The 22,931-nt window shown below is 35.1% G+C and overlaps 1 protein-coding gene across 2 annotated transcripts in view; it reads left to right on the top strand.

The window, feature by feature from the left end:
• Positions 1 to 22,931, top strand: part of LOC114053899 (rho-associated protein kinase 1) — a 143,922-nt gene that overhangs the window by 87,975 nt on the left and 33,016 nt on the right. For both annotated transcript variants that reach the window (XM_027877018.1, XM_027877017.1), the window contains exons 14-19: positions 10,968 to 11,103; positions 13,150 to 13,241; positions 13,380 to 13,626; positions 16,791 to 16,897; positions 17,929 to 18,079; positions 20,709 to 20,869. In XM_027877018.1, coding sequence (XP_027732819.1) covers positions 10,968 to 11,103; positions 13,150 to 13,241; positions 13,380 to 13,626; positions 16,791 to 16,897; positions 17,929 to 18,079; positions 20,709 to 20,869 — 894 coding nt within the window. The remainder of the gene's footprint in view (positions 1 to 10,967; positions 11,104 to 13,149; positions 13,242 to 13,379; positions 13,627 to 16,790; positions 16,898 to 17,928; positions 18,080 to 20,708; positions 20,870 to 22,931) is intronic.

The raw sequence follows: 22,931 nt of genomic DNA, 5'->3' as shown, positions 1-22,931 counted from the left end.
AATAAAATTGAGTAATTAAAAATTCTGAAGGAAAGGTTTAAATCCAACAAGATGAATGTATTTGGAAGGGTTTAAACAATAATGAAGCAATAGGGGCAACTAGGTGGCACAGTGGATAGAGCACCGGTCCTGAAGTCAGGAGGACCTGCGTTCAAATGTGGCCTCAGACCAAACACTTGATACTTACTAACTGTGTGACCCTGGGCAAGTCACTTAACCCCAATTGCCTAAAAAATAGAAAGAAAGAAAAAGCAGATAAAATTCAGTTTGGGGCAGCTAGGTGATGCAGTGTATAGAGCTCTAGCCTTGGAGTCAGGAGGACCGTAGACACTTGACACTTACTAGCTGTGTGACCCTGGGCAAGTCACTTAATCCTGATTGCCTCACCAAAGAAAAAGCAAAAAGAAAACAAAACAATGATGAAGTGCTTTCATCCCAATGGGAGAAAAAGGAACACTCAAAATCTTAATTTTCTAATAGTTTACATAATAGTTTATAGACAGAATTAAAAGAGGACAAACAAATATATTGAGGGTAGTTTAATTCTCTTTTGATAGTCATAAGCGAAAAAATACAGAGAAAATTGAATAAACTGGGGGAATAGAACTTAACCAATTCTCATAGTTGAGGTATGCAAAAAGCATATAAACATATAAGAAGAAGAAGAAGGGGTAAGAAGAGCAGGTATTACATGAACATCATTCTCTTTCTGTTTTCTTCTTGCTGAGTTTTGTTGTTTGTGGAGATGCAGTTAATTTGTGTAGATTTATTTTGTGTCCTGTAACTTTGCTGAAATTATTATTTTCATTTTTCAAAGTTGGCTATTGGGTTCTCTAAGTAAACCTATTTCTTCTTTGCTTGCATTTATTTCCTCATATAATTTTTATTGTTGATGTGTTTGGTTGTTTTTATAGGTTGTGTAATATTAACATGCCTGCAGTGAATCTAACCTGGTTATTTTATATAGTCTTTTTGATGTATTTCTGTAACCTCTTTGCTAATATTTTATTTGAATTTCTGTGCCTATCTAATTTGAAGAACTTGTTTTTTAGTTTTCTTCCTGTTTTGACTCTGATTTGATTGTCAAGACCATGTTTGTGTCATGGTGGACATTTAGTAGGACCTCATCTTTTCCTATTTTTGTGTTTGTTTTTTGTTTTTTTTTAATGTGATATTAGTATCAATTGTTTGGTGAATGTTTGATAGAGTTTACTTATAAATTCTTCTGGTCATCTTTTTTTTTTGAGAGTTCAAATAATGACTTGTTCAGTTTATTCTTTGAGATAAACTATTTAAGCTATCTATTTCTTGTTTTCTTGGTCTGCAATTTTTGTTTTTTTAAATATTCATCTATCTCATTTAAATTTTATCGTTGTTCAGTTGTATTTCAGTTGTGTCTGATTCTCCATGACTTCATTTGGGGTTTTATTGGCAAAGATACAGGAATAGTTTGCCATTTCCTTCTACAGCTCATTTTACAGATGAGGATACTGAAGTAGACAGGGTTAAGTGATTCTCCCAAAGTCACATAGCTAGTAAGTGTCTGAGAATGGATTTGAACTCAGGTCTTCTTGACTCCAGATCCGGTGCTCTAACTATTGCGCCACCTAGCTGCTTAGCTTTAAATGAAGTCTAAATGACTATTTTTTTGTTGAAATAGTTGGCAAAAATAGTTCCTAATAAATTCATATGTTGCTTCTTTAGGAAAAAAAAATTATAAGTGACCTAAAGGACAATGAAGAGGCACATGAGGAGAGAATATAGCATCTTAACAGCAAAAAGTCACACAGGAAAAGCAGTATAAAGGGTACCTCAGTAGATCTGTGTGACTGGAAAAAAAGAGAGAAGCTGATCTTGTAGTGAGAGCAGGGGATAAACAACAGGACAGCCTACATACTCCATTTGTATCTATGCAGTGTCAGGAAATCTAGAGGAAGATTCCACCGACTCACAGGGTAAGACTTCCTGTGAAGGATTTATGGGAGAACATGGACAAGAGTTTCACAGGATATAAAGGCATGAGTGTGTTATGTTCTCCGAGTTTGGGCAGAGTACCTATAATGATGAGCTCACAAAACCATCAAAGTTGTAATCAGAATATAAGTAACTTGTTTCTAGAGCACTTTAATATTTGGGATTTTTTTTTTAATTTTTTATTTATTTATTTATTTATTTATTTTTGGCTGGGCAATGGGGTTAAGTGACTTGCCCAAGGTCCCAGTTAGTATCTGAGGACAGATTTGAATTCAGGTCTTCTTAACTACCTACTGTTCTACCTACTGCACCACCTAGCTGCCCGTAGTGGCTTTGCATAGTGGCCTTCTATCTACTTGCTTCCCTTTTAAAATATTTCCTTGTTTACTTTGGGTTCATTCCCACAACTGATTCCTGCATTATAAGATTTTTCTCCTACATATCTGTTTGCCTAATGTATATTTTGAATTGGGTGTGCCATAGTTATCTTAAACTTAACATGTCCAAACTTACTTCCCTTTCTATCTTATATACCACCATCTTTCTGGTCATCTAGGTTTGAAATGCCAGGCATTCATCCTCACTCTTTCTCATTCTACATATTACATCAGTTGCCAAATTTATTCATTCTCCTTCTACAACATTCTCTCATCTCTTTCTTCTTCCTTCCATTCATACTACCACCAGTGTAGTTCAAGCATTTATCACCTCACTCCAGAGTGAATGGTTGTGGGGGATGGGGAGGAAGTGGCAAAGTGTAGATCCATTATTTGATAAGTATTGGGAGCTCTCTTGGAGGAAGCTTTATCTTTTCAGTGCAGATCAGTGAATCTTAAAGTCTTAGAGTTGTCTAGAGGCACTGATAGTTTCCCCTACTTGCCACAGGGTCACATATCTAATATGCCTGAGCAGCTGATTTTGATCAGAGGTGGTCTTGAACCAAGTCGTCTTCACTCCAGGCTAGGCCACCCCCCTGTTCACTACACCATGCTGCCTTTATCCACTTTTAACCTTTTTTATTCCATGGAAAATGTGAGTGTTCTTAATTATAAAAATATTTTTACAATGATGAATGAAAGTTCTTATATCTATCTTTAGTATCATGTTTGTAGTTCCTATAGTATAACTGTCAAATACAAGAGTGAAATACACTTGTACCTCTAAAGGCAAACTATCATTTTTCACAGAAGAAAAAAGGTTTCAGTGCTATTTTTCATTGTAGACTGCTTCTTGTTGACTTTTGTTCCATAATTTGGTAGATGTTTTCCTGTCCTCCTTACTAGGCCTCAAGGGAGTAGGGTAAACACTGCCAGTAACATCCATTTTTTTCTGGTAGAGATTAGAATCAAAGAGCTTTTCCTGGTTACTCGGGAACAGAGGGGAAAAGAGAATCTCTAAAAAAAAAAATGGAATGGGAAAGAAGTTGTAATGTGATTCCTAGGTTTCTGACCTAAAGCATAAAATCAGTGAGAGAATACATACTGGATAACTGTCCAAGTGTTACTCAAAAAGACATGTATCATAGGACCTTCCTCTTGCCTCTTAATAGCATAAAGTTGGACTTACTTCCAGAAATCTTTGGAAGAACAAAGGAAGTTATATAGTATTTTCACTCTTAGAAACAACAGAAATAAGAGGATGCAAAGAATAAAATCGTGATGTGGAAATTCTGAGATAGTGAGTGAGCTTTGAAGAAAAGAAGCAGTATTATTTGTTAAACTTATTAAAAATCAAATAAACTCTTTGAGGAAAAATAATAATTTAGTATCTTAAGAATTTTAATGGTAGTGCACTTATGCTTCTAATCTATGTAACTTAAGTTGTGCGAGGCATGATGTGTGTGTGATGATAACAGCTACCATATCCAGCCAAGTCACAGAACAAGCAGTGCACTTTGCATTTGATGTTAGAAAGATATTTTCAGGAGTTGCAAAGTACTGTCCAAATTAGGCAAAATGAATTGATATAACTTTCATCTCCCTTCCATTTTAACTCTGTAATATCTATTACCCTGCCCAGTATAACTTCTATGAAGTGGTGTCAGAGATTTTGTATGGCATAGCCTCTTCCTTTTTTGATGAGAGAACTGTTTATTTATGTTTAACTAATACATGGACAGCACGAAGGCATTTAATAACTGATTTCTTTAATAACTTAACAGATTCTTTTTTATTTTATATTTCATTCAAAGTTTATTTTTTAATCAGTAAAAACCAGACTTTTCTCCCTCCTATTCCAGTCCCACCCCCAAATCAGAACAAAAGAAAAACAAAACCACTGTTACAAGCACTTAGTCAAACAAAACAAATTTCTATTTGGATCATGTCCAAAAATATGTCTCATTCTGCACTCTGAGTCCTTCACTTCTCTATCAAGAAGCAGGTAGTGTGTCTTATCATGATCCGCGTTTCTAATTCTTTCAAAATTATTTGTCTTTACCTTATTGTATAAATTGTTTTCCTGGTTCTGTTCACTTCACTCTGTTATGTCATACAAGTCTTCCTAGTTTTCTCTGAAACCATCCCTTTCAGCATTTCTTTTTTTTTTTTTAATTTTTTTATTAATTTATTTTGATTTATCAATAATCACTTCCATATGCTTTTGAGTTTAAAATTTTTCTCCCTCTTCCTCCCCACCACCCTCCCCAAGATGGCGCACAATCTGATATAGTCTATACATTTACATTCATATTAAACATATTTTCACATTAATGATGTTATAAGTAGAAACTGAAACCAATAGGAGGAACCATCAGAAAGAGGAAACAAACCTCAACAGAAGAGAAAAAAATAACAATTCGGCTTCCATAGTTCTTTGTTTGGGTGTGGATAGTATTTTCCATCACAAGGCCTCTGGAGATGTCTTAGATCCTTGTATTGCCAGGAAGGGTTAAGTTTATCAATATTAGTCATCACACAACGTGGCTGTTATTGTGTATAACATTCTCTTGGTTCTGCTCACTTCACTCAGCATCAGACCATACAAGTCTTTCCAGGTTTTTCTGAAGTCAGCCTGTTCATCATTTCTTACAGCACAATAGTATTCCATCACATTCATATACCACAACTTGCTCAGCCATTCCCCAGTTGATGGGCATCCTCTCAATTTCCAATTCTTTGCCACCACAAAAAGAGCTGCTATGAATATTTTTGTACATGTAGGTCCTTTTCCCATTTGTGTGATCTCTTTGGGATATGGCCCTAGAAGTGCTATTGCTGGGTCAAAGGGTATGCAAATTTTTATAGCCCTTTGGGTTTAGTTCCAAATTGCTTTCCAGAATGGTTGGATCATTTCACAACTCCACCAACAATGCATTAGTGTTCCAATTTTACCACATTCTGTCCAACATTTATCATTTTCCTGTTTTGTCTTGTTGGCCATTCTGATAGGTGTGATGTGGTACCTCAGAGTTGTTTTGATTTGCATTTCTTTAATCAGTAGTGACTTAGAGCATTTTTTCATATGACTATAGATGGCTTTAATTTCTTCATCTGAGAACTGTCTGTTCATATCCTTTGACCACTTATCAATTGGGGAATGGCTTGTAATCTTATAAATTTGACTTAATTCTCTATATATTTTAGAAATGAGGCCCTTATCAGAGAAACTGGTTGTAAAAATTCTTTCCCAATTTTCTACCTTCCTTCTAATCTTAGTTGCATTGGCTTTGTTTGTGCAAAAACTTTTCAATTTAATGTAATCAAAGTTATCCACTTTGCTTTTTGTAATGTTCTCTATCTCCTGTTTGGTCATGAATTCTTCTGTTCTCCATAGATCTGACAGGTAAACTATTCCTTGCTCTCTCAGTTTGCTTATAGTATCAGCCTTTATATCTAAATCATGAACCCATTTTGACTTTATTTTGGTATATGGTGTGAGATTTTGGTCTATGCCTAGTTTCTGCCATACTCTTTTCCAGTTTTCCCAGCAGTTTTTTTCAAAGAGTGGGTTCTTATCCCAGAAGCTAGGGTCTTTGGGTTTATCAAATAATAGATTACTATAGTCATTGACTACTGTGTCTTGCATATTTAACCTATTCCATTGATCCACCACTCTATTTCTTAGCCAGTACGAAGCAGTTTTGATGACTGCTGCTTTATAATACAATTTAAGGTCTGGAATGGCTAGGCCACCTTCCCCTGAATTTCTTTTCATTAGTTCTGTTGATATTCTGGACCTTTTGTTCTTCCAAATGAATCTTGTTATTATTTTTTCTAACTCTATAAAATAATTTTTTGGTAGTTTGATTGGTTTGGTTGGTATGGCACTGAATAAGTAAATTAGCTTAGTTAGAAATGTCATTTAAATTAAAAATCAATTTAAAAACAAATTAAAAATCCTCAGTTAAACACCAAATTAGAAATATTGAAAACCAAAGGAAAAATTAATAAAATTGAAATTAAGAAAACTATTGAACTAATAAATAAAACTAAGAGCTGGTTTTATGAAAAAACCAATAAAATAGATAAACCTTTGGTTAATCTAATTAAAAAAAAGAAAGAAGAAAACCAAATTACTAGTATCAAGAATGAAAAGGGTGAAATTACCACCAAGGAAGAGGAAGTTAAAACAACAATTAGGAATTATTTTGCCCAACTATATGCCACCAAATTTGACAATCTTAGTGAAATGGATATATATTTACAAAAATATAAATTGCCCAGATTAACAGAAGAGGAAGTAAAATACTTAAATAACCCCATCTCAGAAAAAGAAATTGAACAAGTCATTGATGAACTCCCTAGGAAAAAATCTCCAGGGGCTGATGGATTTACAAGTGAATTCTATCGAACATTTAAAGAACAATTAATGCCAATACTATATAAACTATTTGGTAAAATAGGTAAAGACGGAATCTTACCAAATTCTTTTTATGGTACAAATATAGTGCTGATACCTAAGCCAGGAAGAGTCAAAATAGAGAAAGAAGATTATAGACTAATTTTTCTAACGAATATAGATGCAAAAATTTTAAACAAAATATTAGCAAATAGATTACAGCAACTTATCACAGAAATAATACACTATGACCAGGTAGGATTTATACCAAGAATGCAGGGCTGGTTCAATATAAGGAAAACTATCAGCATAATCCATCATATCAACACCAAAACTAACAGAAACCACATGATCATCTCAATAAATGAAGAAAAAGCTTTTGACAAAATACAACACCCATTCCTATTGAAAACACTAGAGAGCATAGGTATAAATGGAGTCTTCCTTAAAATAATAAATAGCATCTATCTAAAACCTTTAGCAAGCATAATATGTAATGGGGACAAGCTAGAATAGTTTCCAATAAGATCGGGGGTGAAACAAGGATGTCCATTATCACCACTGTTATTTAACATCGTACTGGAAACGTTAGCTTTAGCATTAAGAGAAAAAGACATTGAAGGCATTAGAATAGGCAAAGAAGAAACAAAGCTATCACTCTTTGCAGATGACCTGATGTTATACTTAGAGAATCCCAGAGAATCAAGTAAAAAACTACTTGAAATAATAAACAACTTTAGCAAAGTTGCAGGCTATAAAATAAACCCACATAAATCATTGGCATTTCTATATATTACCAACAAAGCCCAACAGCAAGAGATAGAAAGAGAAATTCCATTTAAACTTACTGCAGACATTATAAAATATTTAGGAGTCTACCTCCCGAAGCAAACCCAGGAACTCTATGAACACAATTACAAAACACTTTTCACGAAAATAAAATCAGATCTAAATATCTGGAAAAACATCAGTTGCTCATGGGTAGGCCGAGCTAATATAATAAAAATGACAATTCTACCTAAGCTAATTTACTTATTCAGCATTTCTTACAGCACAGAAATATTCCATCACATTCTCTCCTCCCAGGTTCCCATACGTTGCTACATCAAAAAAGAGCTATAAATATTTTCATACACCTTCATTGTTTTGCTTAGGACCAACCTCTCCCTTAACTTATCCTCCTATTGAGTCCCCCTCCACCTTTTCTCTCCCATTTCCCTAATGAGTGAATGTATTTCTATACCCAACTCTGTGTGTGTGTGTGTGTGTGTTTCTATACCCAACTGTGGGTATGTGTGGGTGTGTGTGGGTGTGCGTGTGTGTGCTCTTCCCTCCTCTGACCAGGTCAAAGGAGAGTGAGGTTCAGGTATCAGCTGCTCCCCCTACTCTCTCATACTTTATACACAGCTCTGGTCTTTTCTTCAGTAATACTTACAGATTCTCCATTTCATTTAAGTTTTATTTTTCCCCCTGTGAGATTATGCTGAGTTTTGCTGGATAAGTTATATTCTTGGCTACGTCATTTGCCTTCTAGAGTAACATTCCAAGCTCTTCATTCTTTTACAGAGGTGATTGATTGCTAAATCACGTGTTCTGACTGTAACTCCTCGGTAACTGAATTCATTTTTTCTGGTTCCTTGTGGTATTTTTTCCTTTGACCTAGAAGCTTTAAATTTTGACTATAATGTTCCTTTGATTTCTCATTGAAATTTCATGAAATGTCATGCCTAATTCTTTTTCTGATCATAGTGTTTAGGTAGTCCAGTGATTCTAAAGTTTTTTTTCTTCCAATTGTTTTTGTCATAAGACACTTTCTATTTTTTTGCAGTCTTTTGACCTTACGAAGTCATTGGCTTCTGTTTTGTCCATTCTAATTTTCAGTGGCAGCTAGGTGGTGCCTAGCAACACAGCAACAACAATTTTCATGAAATTTGTTACTTGGGTAAGATTTTGTGCCTCTTGTTTGAAATTTTTAATTCCATTTATAATTCTTTCTTCTATGGATCTCATTTATTTTCCAATTTTTTCCTGTAGTGCTCTTGTTTCATTGATAAAAACATTTTTTACCTCCTTTTTTAAACTCTTGCTTCATCTCTTCCAGGAATTCTAATTGAATTTGTGCCCAAGTTGTTTTTCTTTGAAGCTTTCATTCTTATCTTCTGGATTTGTATCTTTAGCATCTCTGTCATTATAATAGTTTTTTTTATGATGGGATTCTTATTTTTGTTTGTCCATTCTTCCAGCCTGCTTCCTGACTTTGTACTTGGTATTAGGGCCAGGCTCTGTGCATTTCTGGAGGGAATATCTGGGCTGGTCCTGCTATTGCTTTCTTGAAATACTGTTTTGTGTTATTCCAGGCTCTGAGGACTAGCTCACAGAGACCTGTAAGGTTTCAGTGCTCATTATGTGTTCTGATTCAGAGCAATGTCTGATTGGTCTGAGCTCTGCAAATTCCTGACTTGGGTTTGGGTCTAAGTAAGAGCAGACTGCCGTTAGGCTCAGCCCCTATCAGCCATCTGGGAAACTTGGCTGGTTCAGAGTGACAGCAGTGCAAGCTTCTTTTTGGCCTGGGTTTCCTGCCCTGATTATTCTTCTGCAGGCTTCTAGACTGGGCTAGAAGCTAGAACAGAGATTCCACTCTCTTCCTGGGGCTCTGAGCTGCATAGCTTCCGCTTGTTTCTTCTGAACTTGTTCCTTCTCAATATACTAGTCACTGATTTCTGCTGTTCCTTATAAAAATGCTACCTCCCTGGATCTGTGATCCAGAACTAGGTAATAGGCAACAAAGCTGTCATTTAGTATCTGTTCTCGTTGCTCTCCTGGAATGGGTCTGAGGGTGCCTACATGTGAGTCTGAGACTTCCTCTTGCTCCAGTACACAGCCTTTCCTTGGGTACTTTGCTCCTGGCCAGACTCCATCCCCAGCAAAGTGTCCTTAGATCTTCCTGTTTCCCTGTACCAACTTTGGCTGGAAAAAAAAGACTTACTGTGACTTTTTTTTTTGGATTTCCCCATCAAGATTTGGTCTGGTGCACTTTCTAGTCTGTTTTGAGGAATTGAGGCAGGTACAGGAGGTTGAGTGGAGAGAAGTATGTTGTACTGCTTCCTGCTACTTGGACATCTTGACCCCTAGCCTCTCACTCTTTATGCTTCTCAAACCTGCTTTAGGTTCCTCAAGTTTCTGTTGCTTGTGAAAGGAATTGGTCTGTTTAAAATGATAACACATCAAGAAATAAAAAAAAAACATGTAAAGAAGTAGAATGTCTCAATCCAAGCACACTTTCAGATGTCAGAAGTCCATTACGAGATTGTTCATTAGAACAGGTTATTTGTAGTGATGGCTCAGAACATGAAATTGATGAGATAGAATTTGATGTGACAAAAAAATATATTTATTGAATTATTTTCCTTCCTCTGTTCCTTTGTTTTTTGCATCTAAGTGATAGGATATTAAGTACAGAAAATATAGTAACTTTGTTTTACTGTAATTTCGATTTCTCTTTCAATTACCAAGTTATTGTCTGCTTCTTAGAAACTGGCAAAGAAAACTAAGATGCTCTGTTGATTAAAATTTAGCAAATTTTAGCTCATTTTGTAACAAATTTGAGGAATAATTAAATTACTAATTTAGTTTACTTTTTTATTCATCCAGTAAATTTGGAATTATTATTTTGATTAAAATGATCCTTTTAAATATTTTTGTGAGCAGAAAAAGATATGTTTTTCATGTTTTTATATTAGCACTGTAGGTCTGTAGAGATCACTAAAGGTAATAACCATTGCATATATTTTCATTTTCTCCCAAATTCAAGAAAAAATAGAAAAACAGTTAAAGATTTTCGCCCTATTTGCAAGATGTTTTACTTTCTAATGGGGTTAAGCAACTTGCCTGCAGTCACACTCTCACTAGCTGTGTGTCTTGAGTCTGGATTTGAACTAAGGTCCTCCTGACTTCAGGGCTGGTGCTCTATCCACTGTGGAGGTTTTACTTCTAATGCTGAAATTTTCTGCCTCATGCAGCAGATAGGCAGCTCAGTGTTACAGAGTTCTAGTTATTCTAAAGTTCTTTCTCATATTTAAAAACCAAACCTATCTCTTTGGCTTCTTGGTGTCTTATAATTCTTAATAGATTTTTTTAAGGCTACCTTCAAAAAATTTTAAATAAATGAGAATTGGCATTAAGGTAAGAAATCTTACTAATATTTCTTATTTCAGGGAAATCAAAGAAAAAATTTAGAATCCACAGTGTCTCAGATTGAGAAAGAGAAAATGTTGCTGCAGCACAGAGTTAATGAGTACCAAAGAAAAATAGAACAGGAGAATGAGAAGAGACGGAATGTTGAAAATGAGGGTAAGTGGCACTTTTGGAATACACTGGTTGAAGATCTGTGCCATGAGACTATGTTTTAGATGAAGGTGTTCATTGTGGTAATAAGGTTCTGGCTCCTTAAAGTAATTCAAAAGATGGTCCAGTATGAATTAAGTTTATATAGAAATCTGCTGTTTTAGCAAGGAGTGCTTTAGCACATTGTAGGCACTTAACAAATGCTTGTTGATAGATTTAACAAAGTTATGCTATATTTGGGTTCTAATTTTAAAATTTTGAGACAACAATAAGAGTTTAGGAAGATTTGTATTAATGGTTTAAAAATTTTTTTTATTTATTTATTTTTAATGGTAATTTTTATTTTTTTTTTTTGTTTTCAACATTTACTTCCACAAGATTTTGAGTTCCAAATTTTCACCCCATCTCGCTCCTTCCCCCACCCCAAGATGGCATGCATTCTAAATACCCCTTCCCCTAGTCTGCCTTCTATCTCTCCCCTCCCGATCCTTTTCCCCTTCACTTTTCCTATAGGGCAGGATGGATTTCTGTGCCGCATTTCCTGTATTTCTTATTTACCAGTTGCATATGAAAACATTTTTTTTAAACATGTGTTTTTAAAACTTTGGGTTCCAAATTTTCTCCCTTCCTCCCTCCCCACCCACCCTCATTGATAAGGCAAGCAACTAAATATAGGTTATATATGTGCAGTTATGTGAAACACTTCCATAGCAGACATGCTGTGAAAAACTATTTCCCTTAATCCTATCCCACCCACCCATTTATATCCTATTCTTTTTTTTTGACCCTGTCCCTCCTCAGAAGTATTTGCTTCTGATTACTCCCTTTCCCAATCTACCCTCCTATCATTCCCCTACTCTCTTGTCGCCTTCCCCCCCCCCATTTTCCTGTAGGGTAAGAAAGATTTCCACACCCAATTGAGTGTGTATGTTATTCCCTCCTTAAGTCAAATCCTATGAGAATAAGATTCACTCATTCCCTCTCACCTTCCCCCATTTCCCCTCCACTGTAAGAGCCTTTTCTTTTCTGTTTGTTTTTTTTTTTTTTTGTGGGATAATTTACCCCGTTCTACCTCTCCCTTCCTCCTTCTCCTAGTATATTCCTCTCTCACCTCTTAATTTTATTCTCCAGATATGACCCCTTCATTTTCAACTCACCCTGTGCCCTCTATCTACCAATCTATATCTATATATACATACATATAATTTTTTCCCCTCCAACTACCCTAATACTGACAAAGGTCTCATGAGATACAAATATCATCTTTCCATGCAGGAATGTAAACAGTTCAACCTTAGTAAGTCTCTTACGATTTCTCTTTTCTGTTTACTTCTTCATGTTCCACTTGCGTCTTGTATTTGAAAGTCAAATTTTCTATTCAGCTCTGGTCTTTTCATCAAGAATGCTTGAAAGTCCTCTATTTCACTGAATGACCATTTTTCCTCCTGAAGGATTATACTCAGTTTTGCTGGGTAGGTGATTCTTGGTTGTAATCTTATCTCCTTTGCTCTCTGGAATATTATATTTCATGCCCTGCGGTCCCTTAATGTAGAAGCAACTAAATCTTGTGTTATCCTGATTGTGTTTCCACAATACTTGAATTGTTTCTTTCTGGCTGCTCGTAATATTTTCTCCTTGACCTGGGAACTCTGGAATTTAGCGACAATATTCCTAGGAGTTTTCCTTTGGGGATCTCTTTCAGGAGGAGATCGGTGGATTCTTCCAATTTCTATTTTGCCCTCTGTTTCTAAAATATCAGGACAGTTTTCCTTGATAATTTCTTGAAAGATGATGTCTAGGCTCTTTTTTTGATCATGATTAATGGTTAAAAATTTAAAAGTGATAAAGTATGTGTGTACACTGTAGCAGCATAATTAGGAATCAGCTTTTAGTTTTACATTGTGGAATCAAGATCCTTTGTCTTGAAGCCTTGGTAGAGGAAGACTAATGTGGATGAATTCATCATCTGTGACTATATTTGCTGTTTTTTAAAAGAATTTAGCATTATTTTTCTGGGAGAAATTTTAAAATATTATGTTCATTTTTTTCTAGTTTCTACATTAAAAGATCAATTGGATGACCTGAAGAAAATTAGTCAAAATTCTCAGCTTACAAATGAGAAAATGGCACAGTTACAGAAGCAAGTAAGGCTTCTTTTTGCAATCAGTTTTTCTTTTGATGTGGTTTTAATTTTTAATTAATTTAATTAATATTAATTAAACCACAGTGTTGTGGTTTTAATTTGTACTTTAGCCAAGACCCATTTGTTTCTCTTCTAATAGCTGAAAGAAGCCAATGACTTACTGAGGACAGAATCGGACACAGCAGCAAGGTTAAGAAAGAGCCACACAGAATTAAGCAAATCAGTAAGTCAGTTAGAGTCCCTGAACAGAGAATTGCAAGAGCGAAACAGAATTTTAGAGACAACCAAATCACAAGTGGACAAAGATTATTACCAGCTTCAGGCTGCATTAGAAGCTGAACGGAGAGACCGAAGTCACGGATCTGAGATGATTGGAGATCTCCAAGGTAAAGTGTTCAATAGAAGTACAGATCCAAGTACTCTGGTGAAACCAGAAATGGGTACAGTTTAATTTCTTTCAAAGTAATAATTCCTTTTTTGACTTATACTTCTTAAATACACAAAGAGTCTTTGATCTTTATCAGCTTGGGGGAATTCTTGGTATTGTAACTCCCTCCATCAGTGCAGATTGCAGTTCTTAGTAGATATATTTTAAAGAGTTACCTGAAGCACAGGAAGGAATGTACACCTGGGGTCACAACTAATGAATGTCACGGCAGCATTTAAGGCCAGGTTTTTCTGATACCAAGCCCAGCACTCAGGTATACTCAAGCCATAATGCCACCACCAGTTCTTAAAATATTTAATTTTTTTTAAAATTCACTTTACCCTCATTAGGGTAAGTAAAACCCAGAAGGTAGACAAATGGAAAAATACATGACTTTACAGATGAGGAAACTACAGAACAGAAATTATATAACTTACTCAGAATCACATAAGACTTATAGTCAATGAGATTAGAATCGGGAATCGTAGTGTATCACCAAGGAGTGTTACCTAACAGGGAATAAGGACTGAGAATGGCTTTATGCCCTATATTATATCTGCAGAAATTAGAACATGAATGTTGAAGCCTTTGTCCTCAGAGACTAATATTTGGGAGAGGTTGTGCTAAAGGTATTAATGAAATTCTGTGTGAGGACAAGAACGAAGGAATAAGACCTAGAAGTACTAGTTTAAGAATAGAAACAAAACATCATCTGCCCCAGATATATCTGATTTTGTTTGTCCAGCTCTTCCCAACTGCTTCTCTGTTCTTTTAAGGCCAACTGTGACATAGTAGAGTAGGTAAATATGGCAATAACAAAATAACACAGAGGAAAAAAGGGATGTTTGATCCTTAATCATGGTATGGAAGCATAGGTAAGGCTTCAAAGTTAGGTTTGGTATTAAACTCTAGTTCCATGGAGAAAATCATCGGGGTAAATTGTAAGTTCTTTGAGAGCAGAAAATATGTCTTACTTGTCATTTTACCATGCCTAACAAAGTGCCTTTCCTAGCTATTTAATAAGTACTAATAAAATTTAATTTCTGTGGTTATAGAAGCAGAAAAAGTAGGACATCCCATTGGTTCTGAAGTTATCACAGCAAACTGGATCATTTTCAGGGCTAGAGGTTTAAAATATCCCAGAGTGTAGCAAGAGAAAATCAACTCTATTATACTGTCACAGTATGATGCTTGACACCTTTAAATTATCACATTAATCATCTACTTAGGTACATTTTGTGTTACCTTGGAACCAATGAGAAGTGTTAACTTTATGCATCAAAAAGCCAAGAGGATTTTTTTACCACCTACTGATTCACCTCTGATTAGAGGCTGGTTTTTAGATAACAGAGAAGAATATTGAGTATTTATTTACATGGTTTTATAGTGAATCACTTCCGTAAAGGTTGACATAATTTTGCTCTGTTATGTCTGATATGTACAAAGCTTAGATATGGCCTCTGTCCTGATGGAGTGATGGTCTGTAGTAAGGAGTAGTGGGTAGAAAGAGAACTGCTTTTGGAGTCAGAAAAACCTAAGTTCAAGGCCCAGTTCTAACATTTACTAGTAATAAAGAGCTTAACCTTTCTGAGCCTCACTTCTTCCCCCTCTAAAATGGGGAACTATCTACTGCACAGAGTTTAAAGGAAATTACTTTATAGGCCATAAAATACTATGTCAATGCAAACATATGTTACTAGTTAAAATGTGGCAGGAAGCATTTCAAAATTGGGAAATAATAAGCTGGATGTGCTTTAAATTAGACAAAGACGCAAATTAACCTCTTGGTCAACTACAGAAAATAAAACAAAAAAGTCATTGGTGACATTAATTCTTATTTTCCCAAAAGTTTCCTAGAAGGCTTCATAATATAGGTCTTAATACTTACAGGATATCCATGACAGATGACGTTAGCATTCTTTTATCATTTTAGTTCCAGTTTAAAACTTTTAAACTTTTAAAATGGCAGTCTTTTCAAAAAGAACTTGATTTTGTGATTGATCATGATTTCCTTTAATAAATGCTTATTCATTAATTATAAATCCCTCCTAAATTATATCTACTCTTTTTAGCCAGTACGCACATTCTTCTAATCCTGGCTTTATTGTTCTTTGTGTAGTCTAATCTTTAGTTTCTGATCATAATTTGTTGTTTTCATATCGCAAAATAGAATCTTCTATTTTTAGAACCAAGAGTTAGCATAGGCTGCAAAAAAAAAAAAAAAAAGGTATATAGCCATATTTTTTGTGTGTGTGGAATAGCTCAGAGCAGGGTCATTGCATAAAAAGAGATTCTTTAAAAAAGGGGTCATTTGTCATTTATACCACAAAAATATAAAATCTGGGAAGAAAAAGAAAAGACAGAATTTAAATCCCTTCCTCTTGTCAGAGGACATAGAGGGGAGGCAAGTGGGAGGAAGTGTGACATTAACATGGCTCTTCATCTTCCTTCTCATTGTTGGCTGTCCCCATACCTGTAATGGACCTTTTACACAGCTCTGCTTCTTCCTCCTCCCAAGTTATCTTGTATCCCTATTTTGTGTGTGTGTGTGTGTGTGTGTGTGTATGTGTGTTTTTATATTTTTTATACACACATACATACACACACGTGCTTGTTTATGTATACGTTGTCTTCTCCTACTAGACTGTAAAATCCTGGAGGTCAAGAATTGTTACTTTTCTCTGTGTCCCCAGGGTCTAACACAATGCTTGGCACATTGTAGATGCTTAATAATTGCTTGTTGGTTGATTACTGTATATAAGGCATTTCATATCCATTAAAGCTCCATATGAATGTGACTTACATTTTTATATGGTTTATACCTATAACCTATAGTAACCTCAGATTAATAGATTCAGAAAAGCTGAGAGATTTGCCTGTAGGAAACGAAAATCTAATATTAGGTGATAACATGTTCTAGTATTTTTGGTTGTTTTTTTTTTTTCTGTTTTACATTTATAGCACCTAAACTGCATTTGTCTATGCATGAATATACTGAATAACTTTCATCTGATTAGGGATATTTTCTGATTCATATTAATCTGGATGAGGAACAAACAAAGCAAAATTTATGCTATCCAGCATATTTATGTTTTTTTCCTTTCTTTTTTTTTTTCTTGTTAGCTCGAATTACATCTTTACAAGAGGAAGTTAAACACCTTAAACATAATCTTGAAAGAGTGGAAGGGGAAAGAAAAGAGGCTCAAGACATGCTTAATCATTCAGAAAAGGTATGAAAGGAAGTATCTCACTTTGTTTTTGGAGTTAACATTAATAGATTAAGAACATATTTTTGATATTGCTATTTTAAGTTATAGTAACTTCCTAAATGTAAATATTTAAATCTGTGAAAGGGAAGAATTAAATAATGTTTTGTTCTGTATTTTAAATTTAGAATGTTTTTGTATTATTTAGATATATTTTATTAGTCAAATTTTTAAACATGAATGAGAGGAAAAAGTGCTTCAAGTAAGGAATTATGTCATATGTGAAAGGGTTTGTGTGTGAGAGACAGAGAGAAGCAAAAGTAAAAATGCCTAGTAATTGAAAATATTTAGGATTTCCTTATCTTGCAAATTTCATGTTTTTTGGTTGTTGTTTCCTGGTTTTCCAACAAAAAGAACAACCAGATGCTGCATATCCATTTCAGTGCAATGTGTGTTATCCCTATGACATCCTTTCCCTCTCTCCCCCCCCACTTCCCACCAGGATTGTGGGTTCACTAGAGCCACAAGTGTCCAGATGAGTTTGCCTAGTAATGGAAGAGAGAAGGAATAGAGGATATAGCTGGTAAAAGTTAGAGGCTCCAGAAATCAGGGTTAGGTTAGATTGAGACAGTGTATCTCAATGGGTGTAAATTGTTTTCCTGTCCAAGAAGAATGGCAAGTTTTTCATTGATAGTTTTTGCTTCTCTTCTGCCAAAACATACTCAACCATGATCCATAAGGAAAGAAGCAACAAATTAGAAATAAAGAATTGTGATATTCATTTGTTTCCAGCTATGAATCTGCTTGATGTTTTTTAAGCCCCTAAGAACATTTCTGTACACATAGATGACTATTTCAAAGGACAAAAAAATGTTTATTCAAAGGAAAAAAATTCCTTGATTTTTGTTATTGATATTGTTCATTTTGAGCTGTTATAAGGAAGGAAAAAAATCTAATGAAATATGCTATCTTTATTTCATATCATTAATAATGAGAATAGCTGATATTTGAGGTCTATGGCAATTTTTAGTTCGTAACTTACTCTTATATTTCAGGAAAAGAATAATTTGGAAATAGATTTAAACTACAAGCTAAAATCATTACAGCAAAGATTAGAACAGGAAGTAAATGAGCATAAAGTGACTAAAGCCCGTTTAACTGACAAGCATCAATCTATTGAAGAGGCAAAATCAGTTGCAATGTGTGGTAAGTGTTAATTTTTATATTTCCCTATAAAATTAGCAGAAAGCTGATAGCTTTAAGTAATGTTTGTGAACTTTGTATTTTGACCAGCTATAGTTCCAACCATCAGTATTTTAATTCTCAAAAGAAAACCGAACATTTTAAAATTTATTTATTTTTATAATCACCCTTTTCCTGATTATGTTCCTTAACCTATCTTCTACCCAGCCATCTCTTCTAACAAAGAATAAAAAAAGAAAGAAAAAAAATCAGTTCAGCAAAATTAACCAATACGTTAATAGATTCTGACAGTTACGTAAAACTCCAGACCTATAGTGTCTGGCCTCTTTAAAGAAAAGAGGGATGTATTTTTTTCCTTGTCTTTTCTCTGGGGCCAAAATTGTTCATTATAATTACACAGTTTTCAATTTGGGCCTTGGAAGGAAGCGGGGAAGAAGGGGTCTTTTCATTTATGTTGTCATCATTTTGTGTATTGTTTTCCTGGTACTTTGTTCTTGACCCTGCATCAGTTCATATAAATCTTTCGTGTGCTTTCCTGAATTCCATTTTTTATCTTTTCTTAAAGTGCAGTGATATTCTGTCATAGTTGTATACCACAATTTGGCCATTATCTAACAACATTAAACACAGCAAAGACACACACACACACACACACACACACACTAAATGCTCACACACTGAATATATAATACATTTTTATTTCATTAAATATTTCCCACTTGAATATAAAAAAATTTAATATTCATTTTTAAAAATTTTGAGTTCCAAATTCTCTCCCTCCTCCCATCTTTTTGAGAAGGCAAGCAATTTTGGTATCGATTACACATGTAAAGTCATGCAAAATATATTTCCATATTAGCCATGTTGCAAGAGAAAACACAGTATGTGTGTATATGTATGCATATAGATGTATATATGTTTTTGCTAATTTGGGGAGAAAATCCTTAATAAAATAAAAGGTAAAATAGATCAATAGATTACCTGAAATTGCAAAGCTTTTTACAAGAGCAAAATTAATATGCTGGGATAAAATCAGAAACAAGTAATTGAAAAAAAAAACCTGATGCATCATATATCTCTGATATGGATCTGATATCCAAGGGGGAAAAGAGAATTAACACAAATATAGAAGACCAAGATCTATTCCCCATTGGGTAAGCTGTTAGAAGATATAAAGAAACAGTTCACAAGAAAAGAATTCCAAACTAATAACAACCAAATAAATGTTTGCACCAAAATCACTAGTAATAAGAGAAATTCAAAGTAAAACAACTCTGAGGTTTCTCTTCCCCCTTTTACAGTCCTTTGTTATTTCATGTGTGTGTGTGTGTGTGTGTGTGTGTGCGTGCGTGCGTGCGTGCGTGCGCGTGCACTACTGCTGTAGCTTTATGGTTGGTCTTTCTTTCCCTTTCCACTCTTTCCCCCTTTCCGTAGCCCATCTTTCAGTTGTCTGCCAAACTGAGCCTCCTAAAGTACAAGTGTGACCCTGTCACCCACCATAGTAAACTCTAGCAACTCTTATCTGCAGGATCAAATATAAAATAATCAATTTAGCATTTTAACACCATTCACAAATCTGCTTCTTATGTTTCCAAGTAGTCTTAATTTATTCTCCACCATCAGTTCTACAATCCAGTAGTATGGCCAATTTGCTGTTCCTTGCACATAACATCTCACCTTCTGAATTCCTACCTCTTCACTGACATGGGTCCCCATGCCTGAAATATTTATCCTCCTGACCTGTGCCTCTTGGCTTCTTAGATCTCCTTCAAGACTAACCTCAAATACCACCATCTGCAAGAGACCTTTCCTGGTCTTCTCTACTATTAGTGTTTTCCTTTCTTCTGAGATTACCACCCATTTACACTGTATAGACTCTGTGTGTATGTGTTTGTGCATGCATGTGTGCATACATACATACATACATATATATATATACACACACACATGTGATGTAGAGAAGGATATATTCAGGAGTGAATGTGATATAAAAACAAAAGGCATTAGTTTTTAAAAAGAAAATGTGTGGAGTGTGCAGTACCTAGAAATGATTATGTAACAACCAAAGGCATTAATGAAGTTTACTTTTTAAATGTTCTTAAGTGCTTACAATTTGGAAAGCAAAACCTGCCATGAGAAAGACATTCATTTTTACTGTAAGTTAAGTATTTGTTGGTCATCTGTTATGTACTAGGCGATAGGGAAAATACAAAGATGATTAGTCCTTGCTTAGCCTTTATTTTTAGCTGCTACTTCATTTCTAGTTTTCCTCTTCTTTTTCCCCTCTTTTGACTTGGAATGAAAACTGTGTTCAATATATGTTTCAGACTTGTTCTTTGCCTCCTGATAACCAAAAGGTTCTGGATGAATGATGGATAACCTTTGGACCAGTCTGTACATGGAAGAGTCTACTACATTATTCAATTTTTTTTATACTTCCTATAATGATTTGCTTATAAAAACACTCAACTATGCAAAAACTTGTTAATGATATTTCATACTGTCATTGATCTTAGAAACAGTTGGAATGCATTTTGCTGATTGAACCATTTTGAATAAGGAGTAACAAAATTGTCTCTTGTTAAAAGCTAATGTAATTGTTAAGAACTAATTCAATTCCATCATTTTGTAGAAATGGAAAAGAAACTGAAGGAAGAGAGAGCAGCACGAGAAAAAGCTGAAAATAGAGTTGTTCACATTGAAAAGCAGTGTTCCATGTTAGATGTCGACTTGAAACAGTCTCAGCAGAAACTGGAGCATTTGGCAGAACACAAGGAGAGAATGGAGGATGAAGTAAGAAAAAAGGATACTATTGTCTTTGTTCTCAATGTGAAAGAAAAACAGCTGTATATTAAAGAAAGTTTGTGAATAAGGAAGATAACTATGTTATCAATTAAAATAGCATAATTTTTATTAAGGAGATAGCTTGATATTAAGCTATGCCTATGTTTATAAATGAATGATGAATGAAAAAGGATTTTTTAAGTGCTTACTGTGTTTCAAGGATTGTGCTAAGTGCTGGGTTAGCAAACATAAAAGACAGTCCGTGCTATCAAGAAGCTAACATTCTAATTAGGGGGGACAACCTATATAGGAAGGTTCAGCTTCTGGACAAATAGCACAGCCCAGTGACTCTAAGGGTGCCTCAGCAGGTAAGATGGCAATGTGTGGAGGGCCAGAAGGCAGTCAGTTGTATGATAAGGCCCAGTGGTCTTCCCTTTTCCTGGAAGGATTGTAGTTAATTACTCCCTGTTCATACAAACAGTGTGAATAGCCATGTCTGCTCCTCAGAGTCGGAAAACTAGAGGAGTCTAGCCCATAATTGTTGGAAAGGGGGAAACAGAGAGAGCCCAAGGGTTTCAGTGGAGAGAAAACTCTGGATCCCTTCCTTTAGGAGTGTAGGTGGTATGGGCAAAGAGAGCTTGGGGAAAACAGCAGTAGCCAACCAGGAGTGGGGAAGAGGGAGAAAGGGTATTCACAGAGAAGTTGGGATGTAGGGCTCCCAATAGTATCTCTTCTGCTGAGCCTTTTAGTGCCTGGTGAGATCAAGGTAGTTGGTGTGCTGGGGTAGGGAAGGGAGAGGACCTGTGGCACCTGATATTTATTATCAATAAGTATTTTGTTAGGGGAGATCTGTGAGTTCATTGGTTTGAGTACTTCTTACAAAATTTGGCATCAGTAAACACTTATAAACTTTTCTTAAGCATTGTGAATAGAAAACAATATGACAGAAATTCACCTCCAACTTTAGAGAAACTTACTGTCTGATAAAATAGTCTTTGCTTATAAGATATGCTGTACTCTGAAGTGAAAATCTAAAACATAGTATTTAAACACGTCATTTTTAACTACCTAAAAAAATCATATGAAAAAGAGCAAGTATACATATCAGAAGAGATTTAACTTAGAGTATATGGATTGATTTAATTTGGCTTAAAACACTTTATTTTGTAGCTAATGTGTTAGATAAGTAACAGAATCACAAACTCAGAATTGGAAGGGATTTCAGAGGAAATCAAGTCCAACTTGTTAACATGAAAAAAGGTCTCCTTCATAATCCCAGTATAGCTTCAGGAAAAAACCTTTTATCTTTCCTTTTTTCATCAGTTTTAGCACTACTTATGCTGTTGTTGAAAGACTTTGTCATACTTTTCTGTTTATTATCTGCCCTAGCTTTGAACAGTGAACCTTTGAATCAGGAATCAATAGGTCATCAAACATTTGTTAAGCAGTTACTGTATTCCAGGCACTGTTGTAAGGTCTGAGAATAAAAAGAAAAAAACAAAAACTGGTCTCTGCCATCAAGGAGCTTACATTATAAAGGGGAAAACAATACATACATTAACACAGAAGATAAATACAGAGCAAATGGAAAAACACTGGCAGCTGGGGAACTAATGGGGAACTTCCTATGGGAGGTGGTTCCTGAGCAGAGGCTTAAAGGAGGGTCGTGGACTCTGAAAAGCAGAGGGCAGGAGGAATTGCATCATGAGTGAGGATTGGTAAGTGGGTTAAGTATGACTCGACCACAGAGTCCATGGAGAAAAACACTATATTAAAAAAAAAAACAAAAAAAAAACCTGGAAAGATAGACCAGGTTGTGAAGAGCTTTAAATGAAAAACAAAACAGTGTGTATTTGATCCTAGAAGTATTAAAGAACTATTGGAGTTTATTGAGAGGGGGTCATCATGGTTAGTCCTGTGCTTTAGGAAAAATCACTTTGGTAGCTCTATAGAAGATGGATTAGAATGGGAGAGATCTGCACCATGCTCACTAACTTTTGTCTCCTAAAGCTCTGTATTGGGCCCTCTTCTCTTCTCTTCTCTTCTCTTCTCTTCTCTTCTCTTCTCTTCT

The sequence above is a fragment of the Vombatus ursinus genome, unplaced genomic scaffold (assembly GCF_900497805.2).
Source record: "Vombatus ursinus unplaced genomic scaffold, bare-nosed wombat genome assembly UNPS02014812.1, whole genome shotgun sequence".
Taxonomy (NCBI): domain Eukaryota; kingdom Metazoa; phylum Chordata; class Mammalia; order Diprotodontia; family Vombatidae; genus Vombatus; species Vombatus ursinus.
The sequence above is the reverse complement of the archived record's forward strand: the minus strand, read 5'-3'. Positions and strand labels throughout refer to the sequence as shown.